Here is a 19953-nt window from a genome sequence, read left to right as displayed (position 1 = left end):
GCCACCACCGCCCGGCCTGTAAATAGGTTTTAAAGGTCTTATAAATATGAAATTATGAGATCTTTTACATCCTTCCTCCCCAGGGAACTAGTTTTCTGTTTTTTTGTGTGTCTGAGGTAGGTGTATATGGTACTTGTGTGCATGTAGGTACCTGAAAAGGACATGAGATACTCTGCAGCACCACTCTCTGCCTTACGGTCCTGAGACAGGGCCTCTCAGTAGAGCTAGGCTGGCAGGCAGGCAGCCCCAGGGATCTTCTGTCATTGCCTGCCACAGCAGTAGAGTTACAGGTGTACAAGGCCATTCCTGGCTTTTCATATTTGAACTGGTCTTATCCATCAAGCCATTCATTTTTTTGGAATTTACTCACCCTCCCACTATAGAATCACTATTTCAATTAAATTTAGATACTTAAAAAATATGGAATTTTAATCCTCCAATAAATACTTTTTAAAATAGGTTTTCTAATACACAGTTTTGATTTATAGACAGTTTCTTTTTATTAAATAGCTCTGGCTGACCTGGAATTCACAGAAATCTGTTTGCCTCTGCCTCCCAAGTACTGGGGTAATAGGCCACATCTACTAGATTTTCAGAAAAATTAACAGGGTGTGCAAGCTTCCCACTGCATGGAAAGCAGATGCTTACTGCTCCCAGGCCAAGCCACAGGGATAACTCTTTAATTTGCTGCGTTTCTCTTAAAGCTACTTAAACTTTGGTAAGGAGACAGAAAGTAGTTAATGAGCTATCTCAGTGGGTAAACATGCTTGCCTCTGAGCTTGATGACTTCAGTCCAATCCCCAGGGCCCCATGCACATGGTAGAAGGACAACAGACTTCCTGCTAGTTGTCTTGACCTTCACACTCTTGCTGAATAGCATGTGTCCTCCTCCCCACCCCCAATTAATGGCACTTTTTAAGATAAAATATTCTCCAAGTGATGCCACATACCTTATGTCTGTAATAACAACAACATGTTCGCAGTCTCCCTGGTGACAGTATAAGTAAGGAAAGCCAAGTTTAATATTCAAGTCATTAAATGTGAAGTCTTCCATTCTAGCGGTCTGAAATTTTCCATATCCTCGATCATGGGACTCTGACCATTCTATAATAGTTCTGTTTTGGGGGAAAGATAAGGATAAAGCATTATTACTAAAACTTGAACAGGAAAGAAAAGAGTATACCTGCAATGTTTCATACACTCTGGCCTCCTTATTAAATGGATCGTTGCCATCTAGAAGGGAAGATAATGGTGGCTTGTGAATTCTTGGATTAAAAGAACAGTGAATTTGGACCAGTAGGTAACAGCATTGGTCACCAAGCCTGGGTTCAGTCCCCAGGATCCCCATTGGAAGGAGAAGATTAACTCCCCTGGGTTCAGTCCCCAGGATCCCCATTGAAAGGAGGAGATTAACTCCTATCAGTTTTCCTCTGCTCAAACTTGTGCCATGGCACACGCACACACCTAAGCTCCAAGAGTGAGAAACGTTTAAGGGGAGTAGGGGAGTAGGGGTGTACAGAGGATTAGATACTGAACTTTTTATCCGTCTGGGTAACAGCTCTTTTTTATTCTTGGGTTTTTGTTGTTTTGAGACAGAGTCTGGCTCTCCTGGAACTCACTATGTAGACCAGGATGGCCTTAAAATTAGAGTCACTTCTGCCCTTTTCATCTCAGTAAGGACCAGTTTTTTAGGATGCTGTTTTTAGGATATGTACCACTTGTAGAACAAACAAAAAATGTATAACAATGCCACATTTTGTCCTCACTTTATTTTTGGCAACAGGGTTTTTGGTTGTTTTTACATATTTAGCATATACTGAGATTAGAATGTTATTATTTCTTAGTTTCAAGTTCTAATTAAGGTGCTAGCTGGTGGTGGCAGCAGTGCACGAATTTAACCCTACTTAGCATTTGGGAAGCAGAGGCAGATAGATCTCTTGAGTTGGAGGCCAGCCTGGTCTACAGAGTGAGTTCCAGGACAGCCAGAGTTACATACAGAAACACTGTATAGTTAGGTGTGTTGGTTCGCATTTTTAATGTCAGCACTTAGGGAAGCAGAGGCAGGAGGATCATTAGGTCTAGGCCATCCAGGACTTTCTCAAAAGGACAAAAAAATCAACAGAAAACAAAACACAAAGACTTTGAGAAGATTTTTGGGAGTAGTACCTGCTTAAGTCTCTACATTCTGGGTACCTTTTGTCATTGTAAAAGGTTCCTTCAAAATAAAAAAAGGCTGATTTGTATAGGTCCTGCAAGAAAACAGATGGTATTTAATGAAATCCAGTTGTAACAATTTAAGTATTCAAAATCTGTATACCATAAAATCACATGGATGCCCAGCAACTCATGTTTGCGGCCCCTCTCTGCTGCCATAAGCTGTCACTCCTCAATAAAAACCCCACACAAGAGAGAGGCTCTTTTCTCTCTTACCCTTTGCTGTTTTAATCACAGAAAGGTAACTAGACTGATTCTAGGCAGCCGCACTGCTCACGTCCTAGGTGCAGCTGACACTCAGTTATTTCTGTATCAGAACTAGAAACTCGACAGTCACAGCTTTGGTGGTGATAATGACAAAGATCTCTTAGTTGTTTTTCAGTTCTTTTATATATAAAACTTTCCTATTTTCAGTAACTCTTAGAGCATGGATGTCTATTTCTGGGGGACAGAATTTCTCTGTATCGTCTTGGCTGTCCTAGCAGTCTGTAGATCAGGCGGGCTTCCAATTCAGAGATCCACTTGACCAGCCTCCTGAGTGCTGAGATTAAAGGCATACACTACCAGGATTTCTGTTCTTAATCAGTCTTGCCCCATGTAACACAGTAATAGGCACAAATGGCCTCAATTCTGAGGCTCTAAGTCTTACTACCAGACTTCAAGGGGTGGCCATGATCCTCACTACAGTAGGCACCGAATCCTCAGGGTACAGTGTATCTAATGTCCTGGCTGGCAGCTTGAACACAAACCTGTCCAATGTATGCTTCTGAAGCACTCAGAACTGTAAACTAAAATCTAAAATAAAGCTTCAAGGGCCAGTGAGATGGCCTGGGAAGTAAAGTGACTGCTGCCAAGCCCGAGGGACCCAAGTTTGATCCCTGGGCCCTCAAGGTAGAAAGAGAACCCATTCTCACTGTTGGTCTGTGGACCTCCACACATGGACCACAGCACACACTTGCCTACAAACATACACAAGTAAAAGTTTTCTTCTTTGTTTTTTCGAGACAAGGTTTCTCTGTAGCTCTGGCTGTCCTGGAACTCACTCTATACACCTGGCTGTCCTGGAACTCAGATCCACCTGCCACTGCCTCAAATGCTGTGATTAAATGACCTATAATTCCATCATTCAGAGGACTGCTGTGAGTTCTGGATCAGCCTATGCTACACAGTGAGACCCTGCCTTAAAACAGCCAACTAATGTCCTAAAACAATGAATAGTGCCTTTACTTTGTTTCATTTTGGAAACAAAGTTTGGTATGCATACAATTTTGTTCATCATATAACACTTGTATAAAACTTCCGAAGTGACTTGAGCAATTTAATGCCTTCTCACATTATTGCTTATTTATATACAAAGAGAACTCTAAACAAGAATGGCTTCCAAAGCTGGGGGATGGTGGTGCACGCCTTTAATCCCAGCACTCGGGAGGCAGAGGCAGGCGGATCTCTGTGAGTTAGAGACCAGCCTGGTCTACAGAGCTAGTTCCAGGACAGGCTCCAAAACCACAGAGAAACCCTGTCTCGAAAAACCAAAAAAAAAAAAAAAAAGGCTTCCACCAAAAGTTACCTGTTAATAACCTCTCCTCGCTGTACAAACAGGTAACATAAGCAGATTTAATTCCAGTACTAGTGAAATTGAAGCAGAAGAACCACAAGTTCCAAGCCAGTCAGGACATATAGGAAGACAATATATTTGATACTTGATCAGAAAATACTAGCATTGTTTACACATTTGTTTTAAAAATACAGTTCCATTCTAAAAACAATTATAATAAAAAGACCCAAATATCAGCAAATTCTTTTCCACTTTAAAGTTATAGGGACTTAAATATACTGAAATTTTGCTCGAGTTCTGGCACACTGGCAGTGACTCATCGTATAAACTGCAGGCCCTGTCCACAACTGCCAGTGGGATACACGCTGGGGAACCACCAAATCATCAACCCAAGGACTTATTTTCACTTTTCTTTGGTGTACACAACACAGAATAATTTTGGGAAAAAGCTGAGAATACTGAACATAGGTAATGAACACATGAGGTTTATCTATTCTCTGTATTGATTATATGCTTGAGCCCTTACAAATGAGGGGAAAAGAACCCTAAAAACACTGCAAAATACAAATGTCAATGAAATAGTTTTTTTAAGGCTCATAAATTGTTAGGCTCGAGCCAAGCCATGATGGCACACACCTTTAATCTCACCACTTGGGAGGCAAAAACAGGTGGATCTCTGTGAATTCAAGGTCAGCCTGGTCTACAGAATGAGTTCCAGGACAGCCAGGGCTATGCTATGCAGAGAGACCCTATCTCAAAAAAACCAAACCAAACCAAAAACAAAAACCCAGTAACAACAACAAAAAGGTGCTAGGTTCATTAATACCTCATTTATTGTTATCTGTCCTTCTAAATGCTTTTAAACTTCATAGGATTCTAAAACATCGCTGAAGAAGACAAATGAAGCAGATTCCTGGACAGATAAATAAAGCCCTACGCTAGAAGCCTGCAGGTGAAGTTAATCACACTGTTTCTCAGGGCCTCATCACCAGATAGCCATCCACAGCCAGAAGCAGGGGTTTGAAGGGGAAAACATGGATCTGACTTCAGCCTCCACCACTGCTTGTTGAACTCATGACTGCTCTCTTTCTTTCCAAGGCCAGCATGTTCTGGGCATATAACCTCTACACAATCAGGCTATTATTTAGTAGACAAAAGCAGAAAAAACGTAGCAGCATGGCTGTAGATATCATTAAATAAGGCAGTATTTAGAGGGGTAGTTAGTGGTTCTGAGCAATTGCTGTTCCAGAGAACCTGGGTTTCATCCCCAGCACCCACATATCAGCTCACAACCCACATGGGAGCATCACTAATTAGGGATACAAGCATCCCTAATTCCAGGTTCTAGACCCAGTGCCCTCTTCTGGCTCGCTCAGGCATTGCATACATGCGGTACAGACATGTAGGCAAAACACCCATACAAATTTTAAAAAATGTAATAAGACAAACTGTTTAGTTCCTGCTTAGAAAACTGAAGGGTTTGGCACCAAGGTGCAAATTCTATAAACTGACTAGTCCTGCTGACTAGGAATGACCGGCAGAGCTGATTCAAACAGCTCTGACCAATGCGACAGATTGCTACAGAAGGTGAGTTTAGATTTTTCACATTAATTCTTTTTGCCCTCTTGTTTTCAAAGAAAAAAATCTCTATGTAGCCCCAACTGTTCTGGAATTTGCTATGTAGACCAGGCTGGCCTTGAACTCACAGAGATCTGCCTGCCTCTGCCTCCTGAGTGTACCACCATGCCCAACTCATGTTAAATTAATTTAAACTTATACCTTCCTTTTCTGCTAGGGTTAAGAAAGCCTACAAAAGACCAGTGCTTTCTTCCTTGAGAAAAAACAAAACAAAACATTTCCTTAAAATTCCATTTGTTTCTCTTTATCATGGCAGATTTCTCCCCAAGCACTGACAGGACAATTTGGAAGAGTTTACATATGTTAAAACCATCTTCAACATAACCACAGACGTTCAGTGTAATCTCTGCCTGAGCTATGATGCTGATTTCCATGTCAGTCACTAGAAGATGGTGGTTTATAGGGCAAACATAGAAACTGCTCCAGGATATACTATGCACTGTAACAGACACAGAAAGCCTGGAATCGAGTTTGGAAATGTGACTGTGAACCCCCAGATGCACAGTAAAATGCTTCTGCCACACCGTGATACTCAAAACAGGAAATGGAACACACGGAAGACAGACACACAAATTGAGTATGTGAAGTCACATGGGATGCTAACATGGGACTCAAAAATCAAAGAAATAAAATGTACATGGCTGGTGGAAAAAGCCTGACTTTTGATCCTTCCCCAAGTTCTAGCTTCATCCTACTTGTTTCAGATGTCATTTTATGTGCCTGCAGAGATGCTCTCTCCTCAGTGGGCAAGTCAACCCTGGCTTCTCTGCCAAGGCGGCACCAGTAACAGAATCTCTGTCTTGAGAATTCAGCGATATTAGGTCATTCTGTTTGTTTAGGTAAGCCCTCCCTCACTTCTGAAAATGTTTTTGGCACCCCACCTGATACTTCGCTCCTCTCCAAGACGTACTCGGGGCATTTCTGTCTCATGAAGAGTGCCCTTATCAGGAAAGGCCGGCCAGCAAAGATCAACTTTCCACATCTCCTTGTCTGATATTGGCCTGTGTACTTATTGCTCCTACAAGCAGTGAAGGAGTGCAAATGACAGGCTCTTAGCGAACTCTAGACTCTTCCTTGAGGTACTTAAGGTGGGCTGAAAACCTTACAGCATTTTAAACAGGAAAGGATGAAAACAAAATCAAAGCAACAATAAGGCCAGGGCTGTAACACAGTGGAGAATGCTTCGTTAGCACTAAATAAAAACAAATGAATAAGGAAGCCACAGTGAAGTCCGACTGTAAGGAAAAGAAAAAGAGAACAAAGGGCCAGACAGCTAGCTGGTCAGTATTAGCTCAGAAGTAAGAACATACCAGACCAGCTGTAAATGGTGAGCACTGAGGAACACAAATACCACCTCTAAAAGGCTGGAGGGATGGCAAAAGAAGACATGACAGCACCTCAGTCAGTCACAAGAACCATGGGAACAATCAACACTCATGACCCTACTGCAGCAATTACTGTTTTTTTTGCTTACTGTTTTCTTCTTTTAAGGGGGAAGGGAAAGGTCACCTTACTTTGCTGATATGCTCCGGGGCTTGGTCTGGAGTGCTACTGAATTCTCCACCAATCTGGAGGTCACTGACACAGCAAATTGAATCCCGCAGTTCGGTTAGCTTCTGACTGCCCAGTACCAACACTGTCTGGTATGGCTTGTGTTCTTTGTGCTGAAGTCAAACAGTAATTAAGTGTCCATTATAAAATCCAGATAACCACAAATCCCACCAAGACCTCATCTAAATCAAGTTACTACTTCCCCCCACTTGAAACAGGGTTTCTCTGTGTAGCCCTGGGTGTCCTTGAACTCAGAGAGTGACCTGCCTCTCCCTGAGTACTGGGATTAAAGGTATGTGCACATCAGGTGTGATTTTCTTTATTTAACCTACCCCGTTAGGCTGGACAAGGTTCGGTAGTCAGCACTTGCCTAGTATGCACAAGCTTCTGAGTTTGATTTATAGTACTGAAAACAAATCACATTCATAAGTTGGCATTCTGTATTTTCTTAGTTTTTGTATTTGTATATTTCATATCCATTAATTAGAAGACCAACGTACCAAAGTTGGCTTAGTGGTAAAGTATATATATACCTACCAAGCACAAGGTGCTGGGTATAATTTTTGGTTTGTATTTTTAAGACAGGGTCTCTCTGTAGCTTTGAAGCCTGTCCTGGAACTCACTCTGTAGACCAGGCTGGCCTCGAACTCACAGGGATCCAACTGCCTCTGTCTCTCCCTGAGTGCTGGGATTAAAGGCGTGTACCACCACTACCCAGGGGAATATTTCTTATTAAAACAAATACACCCTGTCAGTCCTAAAAAGTAAGATGTCAGACTGTGTATGCTAACATTTATTTTGAAACCCGAGTTAGAACTCAAATAATTAAATACCTTGTTAAAAGTTCCTTTTAGGGACTGGTGGTATCCCCATGGTAAAGTGCTTGCCTAGTATGCTTGCGGGCCTAGGTTCTACCCATAATATTCAAACAAAACCAGGTTTCACTACTGACCTTATTAAATATAACAGGGTATAAGATGTTCACAGATAAGATGAGCTCCCCTTCTTTGATCATGTCTTCTGGATTTTTAGGTTTTTTCCCAAGTGCATGAGATTCCTGAAGAAAGAAAACAAGACCTTGATTGAAATCAGTCATTGTAACTCAGCTAAGAGACAATTTAATGCAGAACCCCTAGCGAGGGCTCCAGTCAGCCTTGGGTTTGATGGCCAGTTCCAAGTGAGGGATGGTTTGTCTCCTTATGCTCAGCTTCACCTATTACAGTAACAGAATACTTTTTACAGACTGTTTTTTGGGAATGGGCACATAAAACATGTAAGAAGACATCTGGTGTTATATGCTTAACAACCAATGATAAACAGGAATGTTAGCCAATTGCTGTTCTGAAAGGCATTTCTCATCACTACTCCTTGTTTACAGCCTTTAATATGCTTATAAAATCAGTTTTAAGAGAAAGCTTGAGGTTCAGCAATCTACTCAGGATTGCAAATATATATTATCTTTAATATACCATATTGTTTTATATGTGCTTAATAGTTATAAGGGGCCACTAAAGTACAACAGTTTTGTTTTAAAAATTAATGAGAACAAGCCAGGCGGTGGTGGCGCACGCCTTTAATCCCAGCACTCGGGAGGCAGAGACAGGTGGATCTCTGTAAGTTCGAGGCCAGCCTGGTCTACAAGAGCTAGTTCCAGGACGGTCTCCAAAGCTACAGAGAAACCCTGTCTTGAAAAACCAAAAGAAAAAAAAAATTAATGTGAATCAGGGCTGAGGGGATGGCTTGGTGATTAAGATCAGTGAGTGCTCTGCCGAGGTCCCAGGTTTAGGCTCCAGCATCCACACTGGTAGACTACACCTGTAATGGCAGTTCCAGGGGATCTGATGCCCTCTTTTGCCCTCTGTATGTGGTGTTACATTCATACATGCAGGTATGCAAACATACACAAAAACTAATAAATATTTGTGTTTTTAAGAAGTGGGAGTGATGTCATGCAGAGTAGAAAGTCCTTTCTACAGAAGGAGCCACTAGGCTGAGAAGATAAAATGGAATAAATTACTTTGAAAGTCTGGAAAGTGATTCCCATACGCAGGAGTGTTTGGAGAAGTGAGAAGCTGATTGTATTCTGCAAATAAGCAGTATGTGCAAACCAATACTTCTCACTATTCCCTCCACCCCCTGCAGATGCGAGATAGCAGCTCTAAACAACAGGAGGGCAGCGCCAGAGCAGACAAGCAGAGACCCTGTCCTTAAAATGTAGGGTTGTGTTTGGTGCGCTGGCCTTGACTGGCCCTGTAGGCAGTACCCGGCAGAGCCACCTATTGGGATATATTTTTTTTTTTTTTTAGTAAAAGGCGAAAGATTTATACGATCTGAAGAGAAACCAGAGTATACCTATTGGGATATTTACGTAACCTTTCTTATAGGTTTTTTTTTTTTTTAATTTTTTGAAGCCAGACATTTAGGTCACTGATAAACACAGAGGTAACTGAATAGAATTATCAATGACTATACACATAGCGAAACAGTCTGGAAAGAGCATAACAATAATGTATAGTTTTCAACAAAAACTCAGGCATGGAACAGGAAAATATGGCTCATTTACAGGAAAGTAGGAATTTTATATTAACTGACCTCAAGGAAACTCAATCAGTGAAATTACTAGTTAAAGAGTTAATTAGGAAGCCACGCCTTTAAACCCAGCGCTCAAGAGGCAGAGGCAGGCAGATTCTGTACAGTCTCTCTGACATCTCTCTGCCCAGCATGTTCTACAAAGTGACTTCCAGGACAGCCAGAGGTACACAGCATCTTGAAAAAAATTAAAGGTAATTAATGAGGTCTGGCAGATGGCTCAGCAGGTAAAGAGTCTGTTGGAGAGCCTGGCAACCTGAGTTCGTGATCTTAGCAACCCTTCCGGGAAGGAGAGAACCGAGTCCTCTAAGCCATCCTCTGACCACATGATGTGTGGCAGGTGGATAGACATGGTGCGTGTGCCTCCTGCCCAACAGTCTCACGCATCTCTCTCAATACAATGAAAAACTGTTTTAATACGGCAATTAATTATTCGTACACACAAATCCTAGACTCACATATAAATAAAAGCAAATAAAATAAGATGCTAAGCCAGCTGCCATAAATATGGTCAGTGAACCGACAGAAAGCAAATACTTAAGTACAGGAAATCAGGTTCCTCAACTGTCTCAACAGCAGATTTCTCATCAGAAAAGACAAGAAACAAGTCAGATGACACACTTCAAACCATGAAAGAAAACAGTCACCCAGAATTCTGTATCTACCAAAACTATTAGTGATGAAGGGAAGACGCAGACGCTGAGGTACACAGGAGCAGACCTTCAGACTGCAGTGAAAAGGCGGTGGCTTGGAGCCACACAGGGTAACCACCGACAAGGTATTTTCAATAAAGGCAGAAAAGGAGGGAGGTGGGCATCAAACAGATATACAACAAAAATCAGTATCTAAAGTAAGGAAATAATGAAAGAACAGAGGAACAAAGGACAACTAAAGACCTGAATAACAGAAGCTCTTTTCTTTCCCCGCTTCGAGACAGGGTTTCTCTATATAACAGCCTTGGCTGTTCTGGAACTCTGTGAGGCTGACCTCGAACTCACAGAGATCCACCTGCTTCTGCCTCCCAAGTGCTGGGATTAAAGGTGTGCGTCACCACTGCCCGGCTAGAAGCCCCCCCCTTTTTTTTTTTACCAGTAACCAGTGTAGCTGTAAATGGATGCTCCTATTGAAAGGGCAGGCTGATAGACTGGATTGCAAAAACTTTATTCAGCTGTATATTGTTTACAGGAGACTCATTTTAGATACTACGATAGAAACATGTTGAAAGTAAAAGGGTAGAAGATAGTTCAAGTAATCATAAAAAAAGAAAACTGTTGGAAGCATCAGGCTGTGGTGGCGCATGCCTTTAATCCCAGCACTTGAGAGGCAGAGACAGGTGGATCTCTGTGAGTTCGAGGCCAGCCTGGTCTACAAGAGCTAGTTCCAGGGAAGGCTCCAAAGTCACAGAGAAACCCTGCCTTGAAAACCCAAAAAAACTGTTGGAAGTTGTTTTACTGTCTCTGTTAATCTTAAACAAGGGTTAAGAGAGATTATGAGACGGTATTATATGTTGATAAAAGGTGCTATATAGTACTGAGACACATAATTACAAAGAGCAAAAGGATCCTAAAATATATGCGAAAAAAGCTGATAGTTTTAAAAAAAGAACCAAATAATTCTGGACTTTGATATTTTTCTTACAATAATGAACTCAGACAAGAATTCATTAGGCAGTGGAAGAACGAACTGAACACGAAAAACAAAGTCAAAAATTGCAGGACTCTTCAGCCAGCAGCAGCCTTCTCAGGTGCACATGAACCATTCTAGACTTAAAGGAACTAAAACCATACAAAGTAGTTCTGACCACAATTCAATAACCCTAGAAATCAATAATAAGGAAAACTGAAAATTCCAAATGCTTGACAATCTCAGAAATTCAATAGTACAGCCATGCACAGTGGTTTATGCCCGTTACCCCATCAATGTGGGGACAGGGATGACTGGGACAGGAAGGTTTTAAAGTCTGACGCCAGCCTGGGCGATACAGGGAGACCCTTCTCAAAAACAAACCATTATGGGCTGAAGAGGCAATTCAGAGGTTAAGAGTATGTACTGCTCTTGCAGAGGACCTGAGTTTGGGTTGCAGCATCCATGTAGCTCAGAACTGCCCATGAATCTAGCTTCAGGGGATCCAAAGCCCTCTTCTGGCATCCATGGGCACTGCAGGCATGTTCATAAATTCCCACTCGGGCACACAAATATACACAATATTAAAATAAAACAAAACAAAACCCATTTATAAGCCAACCATAGGAAAAGGTACACAAGGGAAGACAGTGAAGGGCAGCATACTGGATACTCTTAAGAAGCTTGTACATGGACAACCTTAAACATTTATCTTTTTTATCATATGTGACCAAATCAAGATGGTATTCTAGTGAGATATCCTATCCATAGCACTGGGGATCTAAGCCTTGGCCTGACATTGCAGGCTAGCACTCAGGCTAGACCCAATCCACCCATCTCTATTCACTTCCTGACTGCTCACAAAAGGGACCACTTAGTGTTTCCTGCTTCCTAGAAAGAAATTAGAAAAGGAGTGGAAGGAGGGAATGAAGAAGGAGGAGAGGGAGAGAGGGCATGTTTACACCACCAAATTAGCCACATAAACTCATCTTGTCACCCTTTTCTGAAGTTTGTTTCTAAAGTGTCTTCATCATGTTTTATATTAGCCAGTGCTAGAGAAACCTTGACTAGCTTCTGTGTGACACTTATAATTTTATATTATTTTGAGTGCCAGTGGAGTAGCACACACCTTTGATCCCAGGACCAAAGGCAGAAGTGGGCAGATCTCTCAGTTCAAGACCAGCCAGCTCTACACAGTAAGTTCTAGGCTAGCCAGAGCTACACAGTTGAGACCCTGAGGTCTCAACAAAACAAAAGCAAACACAGACAAACAATTTAAAAATTATGCTTTTAGGGGGCAAGGATGCTCTGTACCATAGCCCTACCTGGCTGCAGTCTGTGGGCTGGTTTGTACTACTATGTATGAAAGAATGAAGTTGACCTTTTTTACATCACATATTAAAACTAATTCAAAATGGGGCTGGAGAGATGGTTCAGCAGTTAAGAGCATTTCTTTTTTAAGAGAACCTAGGTTTGGTTTCCAGTATCCACATAGGGTTCACAACCATCTTTAACTATGGCTCCAAGGGATTTAGCACCCTCTCTGGCCTCCATGGGCACCAGACACACGGGTGCTGTACAGACCTACATGCAGGCATAATCCCCAAACATAAAATAGCTTTCTTTTTAATGTTAAAAAAAAATCAAAATGAATCAAAGTTGTTTGGTTTTTTTTTGGTTTTTTTTTTTTTTTTTTTGGTTTTTCGAGACAGGGTTTCTCTGTGGCTTTGGAGCCTGTCCTGGAACTAGCTCTGTAGACCAAGCTGGTCTCGAACTCACAGAGATCAGCCTGCCTCTGCCTCCCGAGTGCTGGGATTAAAGGCGTGCGCCACCACTGCCCGGCCTGAATCAAAGTTTTAAAACCTGAAAATATCAGAAGAGTGAAAAAGATAATCTAGAGAATGAGAGAAGATAATTTTTAAATCATAAATAGGCTGAAGCCTAGCATTCAAAATACCCACTAACAAGACAATATACTCTAATTGGTAAAGAATTAGAATAGCGCAGGCTGGCCTTGAACTCATGATCCTCCTGTCTCCACCTCCTTCAGCAAATCCTACTGAAGTGCCTTTAATCCCAGCACTCGGGAGGCAGAGACAGACTCTGTGAGTCCAAAGTCAGCCTGATCTACAGAGTGAGTTCAAGTACAGACTCCAAAGCTACAGAGAAATCCAGTCTCAAAGAACCAAAAAACAAACAAAAAACAAAAGAAATTGGAATTTAGAATAGATGTTTTTCAAAGAAAATATACAAATGACCAATAATTATATAAAAAAAATGCTTACCATCATTAACCATTAGGAAAGGACAAATCAAAAATAAAATTATAAAATAAGATAGGTGTCTACTAAGGTGGTTATTCTAAACAATGTATGAATTGAAAAGGATCTGAAGAAAGTAAGCTTCATGAATTACTAGTAGGTACAAAATGCACCTTTTTATGGAAGACAATAGAACTAATGCAGAATTATCACATGTCTATAAAATTTTAAGCAATCACTATAGTGCCTAGCAACTCCACCCCAGCTGTATCACGAAAAGAACTGAAAACAGAACTCAAACACTTATTTATACTTCAGTATTATTCACAATAACTGAAAGGTGGGAACAAGCTAAAAGCTAACAGCGCACTAACTAACAGAATGTGGGGCATCCATGTAACAAAAGATTTCATTTGGCCAGAGAAAGAAATGAAGTTCTAACATATGCGACAACATGGAGGAAACTTTAAACTTTATGCTAAACAAACCACACAGAAAGAAAAATATCATGTAATTCCACGTATGTGAATATGTACATAGAATAGCAATTTCATAAGACCAGGGTTACCAATGAAAGGAGACTAAGTCATTTCATTTCTTACTGGGTACAGAAAATGTCTGGTCCTAGAAGTGATGATCAGTAAACATCTTTGTGAATGTCCCCCCCACCCCCACCCCCCCGGATTTTCAAGACAGGATTTCTCTTGCTGTTCTGGGACTTGCTCTGTAGACCAGGCTGGCCTCGAACTTACAAAGATCCACCTGCCTCTGCCTCCCAAATGCTGGGATTAAAAGTGTAAACCACCACATCTGGCTAGTCTTTGTTACTTTTTGATTGTTTGTTTTTTGAGACAGGGTCTTATTGTGTGGTCTTGGTTAGCCTAGAACTTGCTGCAGACACCAGGCTTGACCTCAAACTCAGTCACTTTCACTTTGTCTTAGAGTTTCACACAGGAAGCAATAGATTAAGTCTATAGTTTTAAAAGCTGAGTGTGCTGGTACGCGCCTTCAATACCGGCACTTAGGAGATAGAGGCAGGTTAATCTTTGAGAGTTCAAGGTTAGCCTCATCTACAGGAATCTGCTCCAGTTCCAAAACAATATGGTTAAAGTAATTTAGGAGCAGAACAAAAGGTTCCAGGAACAGAGTGGTAAACAGGCATAAATTAGGCCGGATACTGACAGTAAGAACAAACTAAAGCAGAACTCAGTCAGAGAGGTGGAGTCAAAGTGTGCTCCTTTCAGCTCCATGGGACGCTCTCCAATTAGCTCCTGGTGACTAGCAGTAGTCACATTCTCAGCTCACTGTCTTAGAGCAGAGAAGGTGGAAGGGTGAGACTTACCATTTCATAAGCAAATGTTTCTTGTCTACAGGCGCGATCTATTGTGATGTTTTCTTCTCGATAGTTCAGGAGCCCCTTCCTAACACTGACACGGACACATGAAAACAGAACAGTCAACACGCTTTCCTCAATATTTAAAATATCTTTAAAAAAAGATTTTTATTTGTGTGTTTGCATGCATGTGTGTCTGTGCACATGTGTACCTGGTGCCCCACAGAGGACAGAAGAGGACATCAGATTCCTTGGAACTGGAATTACAGATTTGTGAGCTCCTATGTAGGTACCAGGAATGGAACTCAGGTTTTCTGGAGGAGCAGCAAGTGTTTCTAACCACTGAGCAATCTCTAGGCCTTTTTTTAATTGTTGTTTTAGCAGAGATAAGAATCAAACCCAAAGTTTCACATATACAATGCAAGCACTGTACTACTGAGTCACACTAACCAGCTCCAATCTTAATATTTTAGACTACTTTTAGACTTGAATTACAAAAATAGCACAAGACTATCTCCCTTATGTCTCTCCCCACAGCTTCCTCCTTCCAGTATCTTCTGGGATCACAAAATCACAAACAGGAATTAAGCTCAGCACAATGATTATTAGCTGCAGATGGTTTCCAGATTGCACGCAACCTTTAATTTATGGCTGGCTTTTTCCTCCCCGTTCCAGACTCCTATCTAGGATCCTACATGATGTTTTTTCTTTCACCCTTTAAGCCTGTTCGTTTCTCAGTCTCCCCTCATCTTCATGATTCTGACACTGCAGAAGAGTGCCAGTGAGTCAGTTTACACAATGCCCTTTAATTTAGGTGACTACAGTTTCCTTGAACTGGAGTAAACAGCATCTTATCAAGAACATTGCAAGACTGATAGCGCTATTCTTGGGGCAGCCCAGTCCAAGAGTCTGGTACTAACATATAGCATTACTAATGATGCTCGCGTCAATTCTGCCTGCTCACCCCCCCCCAACATTATTTACTGTGGCACATACCTAATGATTTTCCCCCACTAGAATTCTATTGCAAAGTAACATGGCTTTTCTTCACTCATTTTTTTTCTTTTTTAGGTTTTTCAAGACAGGGTTTCTCTGTAGCTTTGGATCTTGTCCTAGAACTAGCTCTAGTAGACCAGGCTGGCCCTGCACTCACAGAGATCTTCCTGCTTCTGTCTCCCAAATGCTGGGATTAAAGGCGAGCACCACCACCGCCCGGCTTCTTTGCTCACTTCTGCTAGTACAAACTCTACTCAGACTCATTTTATTCCACGGGTTAAAAATCTAATATTATTTTGTTGCTCAAATTGTTCTAGCTTTGGTTATGAGGAGCCCCAAACACTCAACAGACTCTGATCTTTTATTATTTTTGGTAGGGAAGATGTGTGTTCCTTAGTTTCTGAAAACATGGACATTCAAAACCCATGCTCTACTTTTCCTATGCAAACCCTGGCATTAACTCTTTAGGAGCCCGAGTTCCTTTACTGGAGAGGAAATTTTTGTTTATTTTTAAACAAGGTTTCATGTAGCCCAGTCTGTTCTTGAACTCACTATCCAGCAAGGGATGACCCTGAGCTCTGATTCTCTTGCCTCCATCTTCCAGTCACTTGATTACAGATTACACCATCATGCCCAACTTGGGAGACAAATTTAGAAGCCAGTATCTAGATACTGTGTTTTGATTACTACAGTTAGTGCTTCTACACCTTTTAGCTCAGACAGGCAAAATAATGTATGTCTGTTAACCCATGTATGGACAAGTAGCTATATTTCCTGTGCCTTCATTATGTATTAAAAAAACCTAAGTTTACATATATACCTTTATGTGCATTTGGTATACACCCACACGTGTATGTGTGTGTGTGTGTGTGTGTGTGTAAATGGAGGTCAAAGGTTGACATTGGATGTCTTTATCATGTTTATTTATTTTAATTAATTTACTTAATTATTGTACTTATTTACTATATAGCCCTGCTAGCCTGGAACTTGTACACCATGATGGCCTTGAACTTGGAGATCTATCTGCCTCTACTATCTCAGTGCTAGAATTAAAGGCATACATTACCATATCTGGGTTCCCCTTATTATTTTTTAATTATCATTATTTTATGTATATGGATGTTTTGCCTACATGTCAGTCTGAGTGTCTGGTGCTCTTGGAAGCCAAAAGAGAACATCAAATTTCCTGGAAATGGAATTACAGATGTTTGTGAGCTACCATGTGGGTGCTGGGAATTGAACCCAGATCTTTTAGAAAAACAGCCAGTATTCTTAACCCTTAAGTCACTTCTGTTGCCCTGTTCTCAGGCTCCCCATGGCTCTGCTTGACTGCAGCAGGATTAGATGTGCACCACTACCTCTTCTACAGTAGGGGCTAGGAATATGATTCAGTTGTCATGCAAGCACTATCCTGACTGAGCCAGCTCTCAAGTCTTCTACTTGGACACTCCAAACCCCCAAACCACAAGACTCATCATTGTGAGAAGGATGGCTCTGAGGACTGGCACCTGTTATGGGTTCAAGTCCAGTAATCACATCCAGTAATCAATCAGTTTCCAAGCTGCTCCACTACAGTCTGTGTTAAGTACCAACAGGTGAATAGTTCTCCCTTCAGCCGTACATCACCCAGCATGCAGGCTCTGAGCCAGTTCTGTGTCCTCTTTAATGCTGTCACACATTTGCTAGTTTTTGTATCCTATTTTGGGCTTTTGTACTCATACGCAGGCACACATTTTCAAGTGTGTGTGTGTGTGTGTGTGTGTGTGCACGCGCACGCGTGCGTGCACGTAAGCCAAAGGACAGTCGTTGGCGTTGTTCTTCAGTAGCTATTCACTCTTTAAGTTTTATTTATTTATTTATTTTGGTTTTTCAAGACAGGGTTTCTCTATGTAACAGCCCTGGTACTGGTTGTCCTCGAACTCCTTCAGTAGACCAGGCTGACCTCAAACTCAGAGATCCGCCTGCCTCTGCCTCCTGAGTGCTGGGATTAAAGGCTGTGCCACCACTGCCCGGCTTAATTTACTTTTTTTTGGTGGAGTCTCACTAGACCAGGGTAACCTTCCATTCATAGTCTGTCTGCCAGCCTCCTAAGTGTAGGGTTACAGATGTGAGCTACCACATCCAGTCTGCAAAATATTTGTAGTATCTTAAATATATATATATATATGAGAGTGTTTAACACACTGTGGGAAATCCACATGGTAGACTAAATAATGAAGCTATAATGAAGATTGAAATCAGTAACTTCCAAGACATAGGAATGATGAAGACAGCAAAGCCACACAGCATATGGTAACCCTGGAAGAAAGGTTAGCTGGGTCCAGCCCATTGGTTCTTACCTACAGACAGACATGTTTCTACCTGTTCTGTAAGAACAAACCTTCACGTTTTGAATAGTTTTCGTTTGCCAGCTGGCACTCATTAACTCTGTAAATAAAGGACAGTGGAGAAACCCTGTATGTATGTAGCCCATGAGGAACATGCCAGCTCAGCAGTCCGGAAGTGTACACAGCCTCCACCATGCCAATGCTCGGCTCCCGCAGGGCACTGCAGTCCACAGCACCGAGGCCCGGAGGTCTTCCTTGCCGCCTCCCTGAAGAGCTTTCCCTGGCACACTCAGGGTGGCGCTCCACCACAGTCAATCACTGCCCCCCAGGAAACAGGCAGGCCCTCTCTCAAGGGTCCTACTCTTGGGGAAGAAAGGCCCTCCTCCGACATCTCTCAGCCCGAAGTATAGGACATTCCTAACATCCGCTCTGCCATATACTCATATTTCTGTTATTGTTTCTCTCAAGGTGCCATTTCTCCAATCTTTCTTAACATTTTTTTGCTTGTTTTGTTTTTTAAACTGAAGGGTTTTCTATATAGTCCAGCTGGTTTCGAAGTTGGAGTAATCTTCCTGCCTCCTGCGCCTAAGTGCTGATATTACAGCCATATACTACTACGCCCAGCTTTGAAGCTAATAGTTCTTTAGATTAAGCTTTCTCCATTAAAGTGGCTGTTCTGCTTCTCCTCCTAATTGAACTCAGACTGCTAAAGGAGATAAATGTAAACCAACACTGTATGGAGAGGTTGGCTGTCTGCAAGGGGCCGGGGTAGGAAGTGAGGGAATGGGAAAGCTTAGCGAGCCCTAAAATGTGTGGCATCCTTGACTCTGCATAGCTGTGGTTACATTTCTCCTTGCTGTTGTTATGCCCTAGGGTAGTCAGGGCAAAGCAGTGTTTCAGTTTTGTTTTGACTTTGGAACAGGAGGTCAAAGCCAGTGCCTTACACATACTCTGCAAGTGTTTGCCACCAAGTGCATCTTATTCTGGGATCTTTTGAGACAGGGTCTAATTTATAGTCTAAGCTTGCCTGGGACTTGGACTTCAGCATTTCAGCCAGGACTAGAAGGGGTTGTAACTGTGGTCCACATACCCACATCACCTTTCTTAAAAATTTAAATGTAAACTATTGGCTCATATCTCTTCCCCTCATTTTCCCATGGAGTATTTTTGTCCTATATATGACTCTTTGTAGTAAATACTTTTCTCCAAAGTCACGGGCTGTCTTTTCGTATTTACAGTGCTTCTGCCATAAAAGAATTCTATCAGTTTCTTCTCACTGTCTGTGATGAGTCCCAGGTTTATTGTACTTATATCTATCTTAAATTGACCTATCAACAGTCACTTCCTGCAGTAAGTTCTCTTTGGAATCTCATTTTCTCCTAAATGTGTTTCTGTGATATTTGGGATCGGTTTAGAAGAGTCCCAATTGAATGGTGCTTTTCTGTCATTCTAGCAGTCTAGTTTGATTTTTGTTTTTTATATTTATTTGTTTAGTGTGTGTGCAAGCAAGTGTGCTCTTGCTATGGTAGAAGTACGGAGGTCACAGGAGGATTTATGAGGAGTAGGTTCTCTTTTTTTTCTTTTTTTTTAAAATTTATTTATTATGTATACAATGTTCTGTCTGCATGTATGCCTGCCCGCCAGAAGCGGGCACCAGATCTCACAGATGGTTATGAGCCACCATGTGGTTGCTGGGAATTGAACTCAGGACCTCTGGAACAACAGCCAGTGCACTTAACCTCTGAGCCATCTCTCCAGCCCAGAGTAGGTTCTCTTCCACAATATGGACTCCAGGAACTGGACTAAAGTTGTCAGGTTTGATGGGAAATGCCACTAATGGTGGCTCAAAATCTACTTTTAAAATAT

General features: G+C 41.7%; 1 protein-coding gene across 2 annotated transcripts in view; it reads right to left on the bottom strand.

The window, feature by feature from the left end:
- Snapc3 (small nuclear RNA activating complex polypeptide 3) overlaps positions 1-19953 on the bottom strand; it is a 29662-nt gene that overhangs the window by 5800 nt on the left and 3909 nt on the right. The window contains exons 3-7 of one of the 2 annotated variants that reach the window (XM_005352680.3): positions 14774-14858; positions 7911-8015; positions 6922-7071; positions 2167-2249; positions 951-1115 (exon numbers count right to left, since the gene is read on the bottom strand). In XM_005352680.3, the coding sequence (XP_005352737.1) occupies positions 951-1115; positions 2167-2249; positions 6922-7071; positions 7911-8015; positions 14774-14858 (588 nt within the window). The remainder of the gene's footprint in view (positions 1-950; positions 1116-2166; positions 2250-6921; positions 7072-7910; positions 8016-14773; positions 14859-19953) is intronic. The other variant, XM_026781932.1, reaches the window with a different exon arrangement.

Source organism: Microtus ochrogaster, chromosome 10 (assembly GCF_000317375.1).
Source record: "Microtus ochrogaster isolate Prairie Vole_2 chromosome 10, MicOch1.0, whole genome shotgun sequence".
In the NCBI taxonomy this organism is placed as follows: domain Eukaryota; kingdom Metazoa; phylum Chordata; class Mammalia; order Rodentia; family Cricetidae; genus Microtus; species Microtus ochrogaster.
This window is presented reverse-complemented; position numbering and strand designations above follow the sequence as displayed.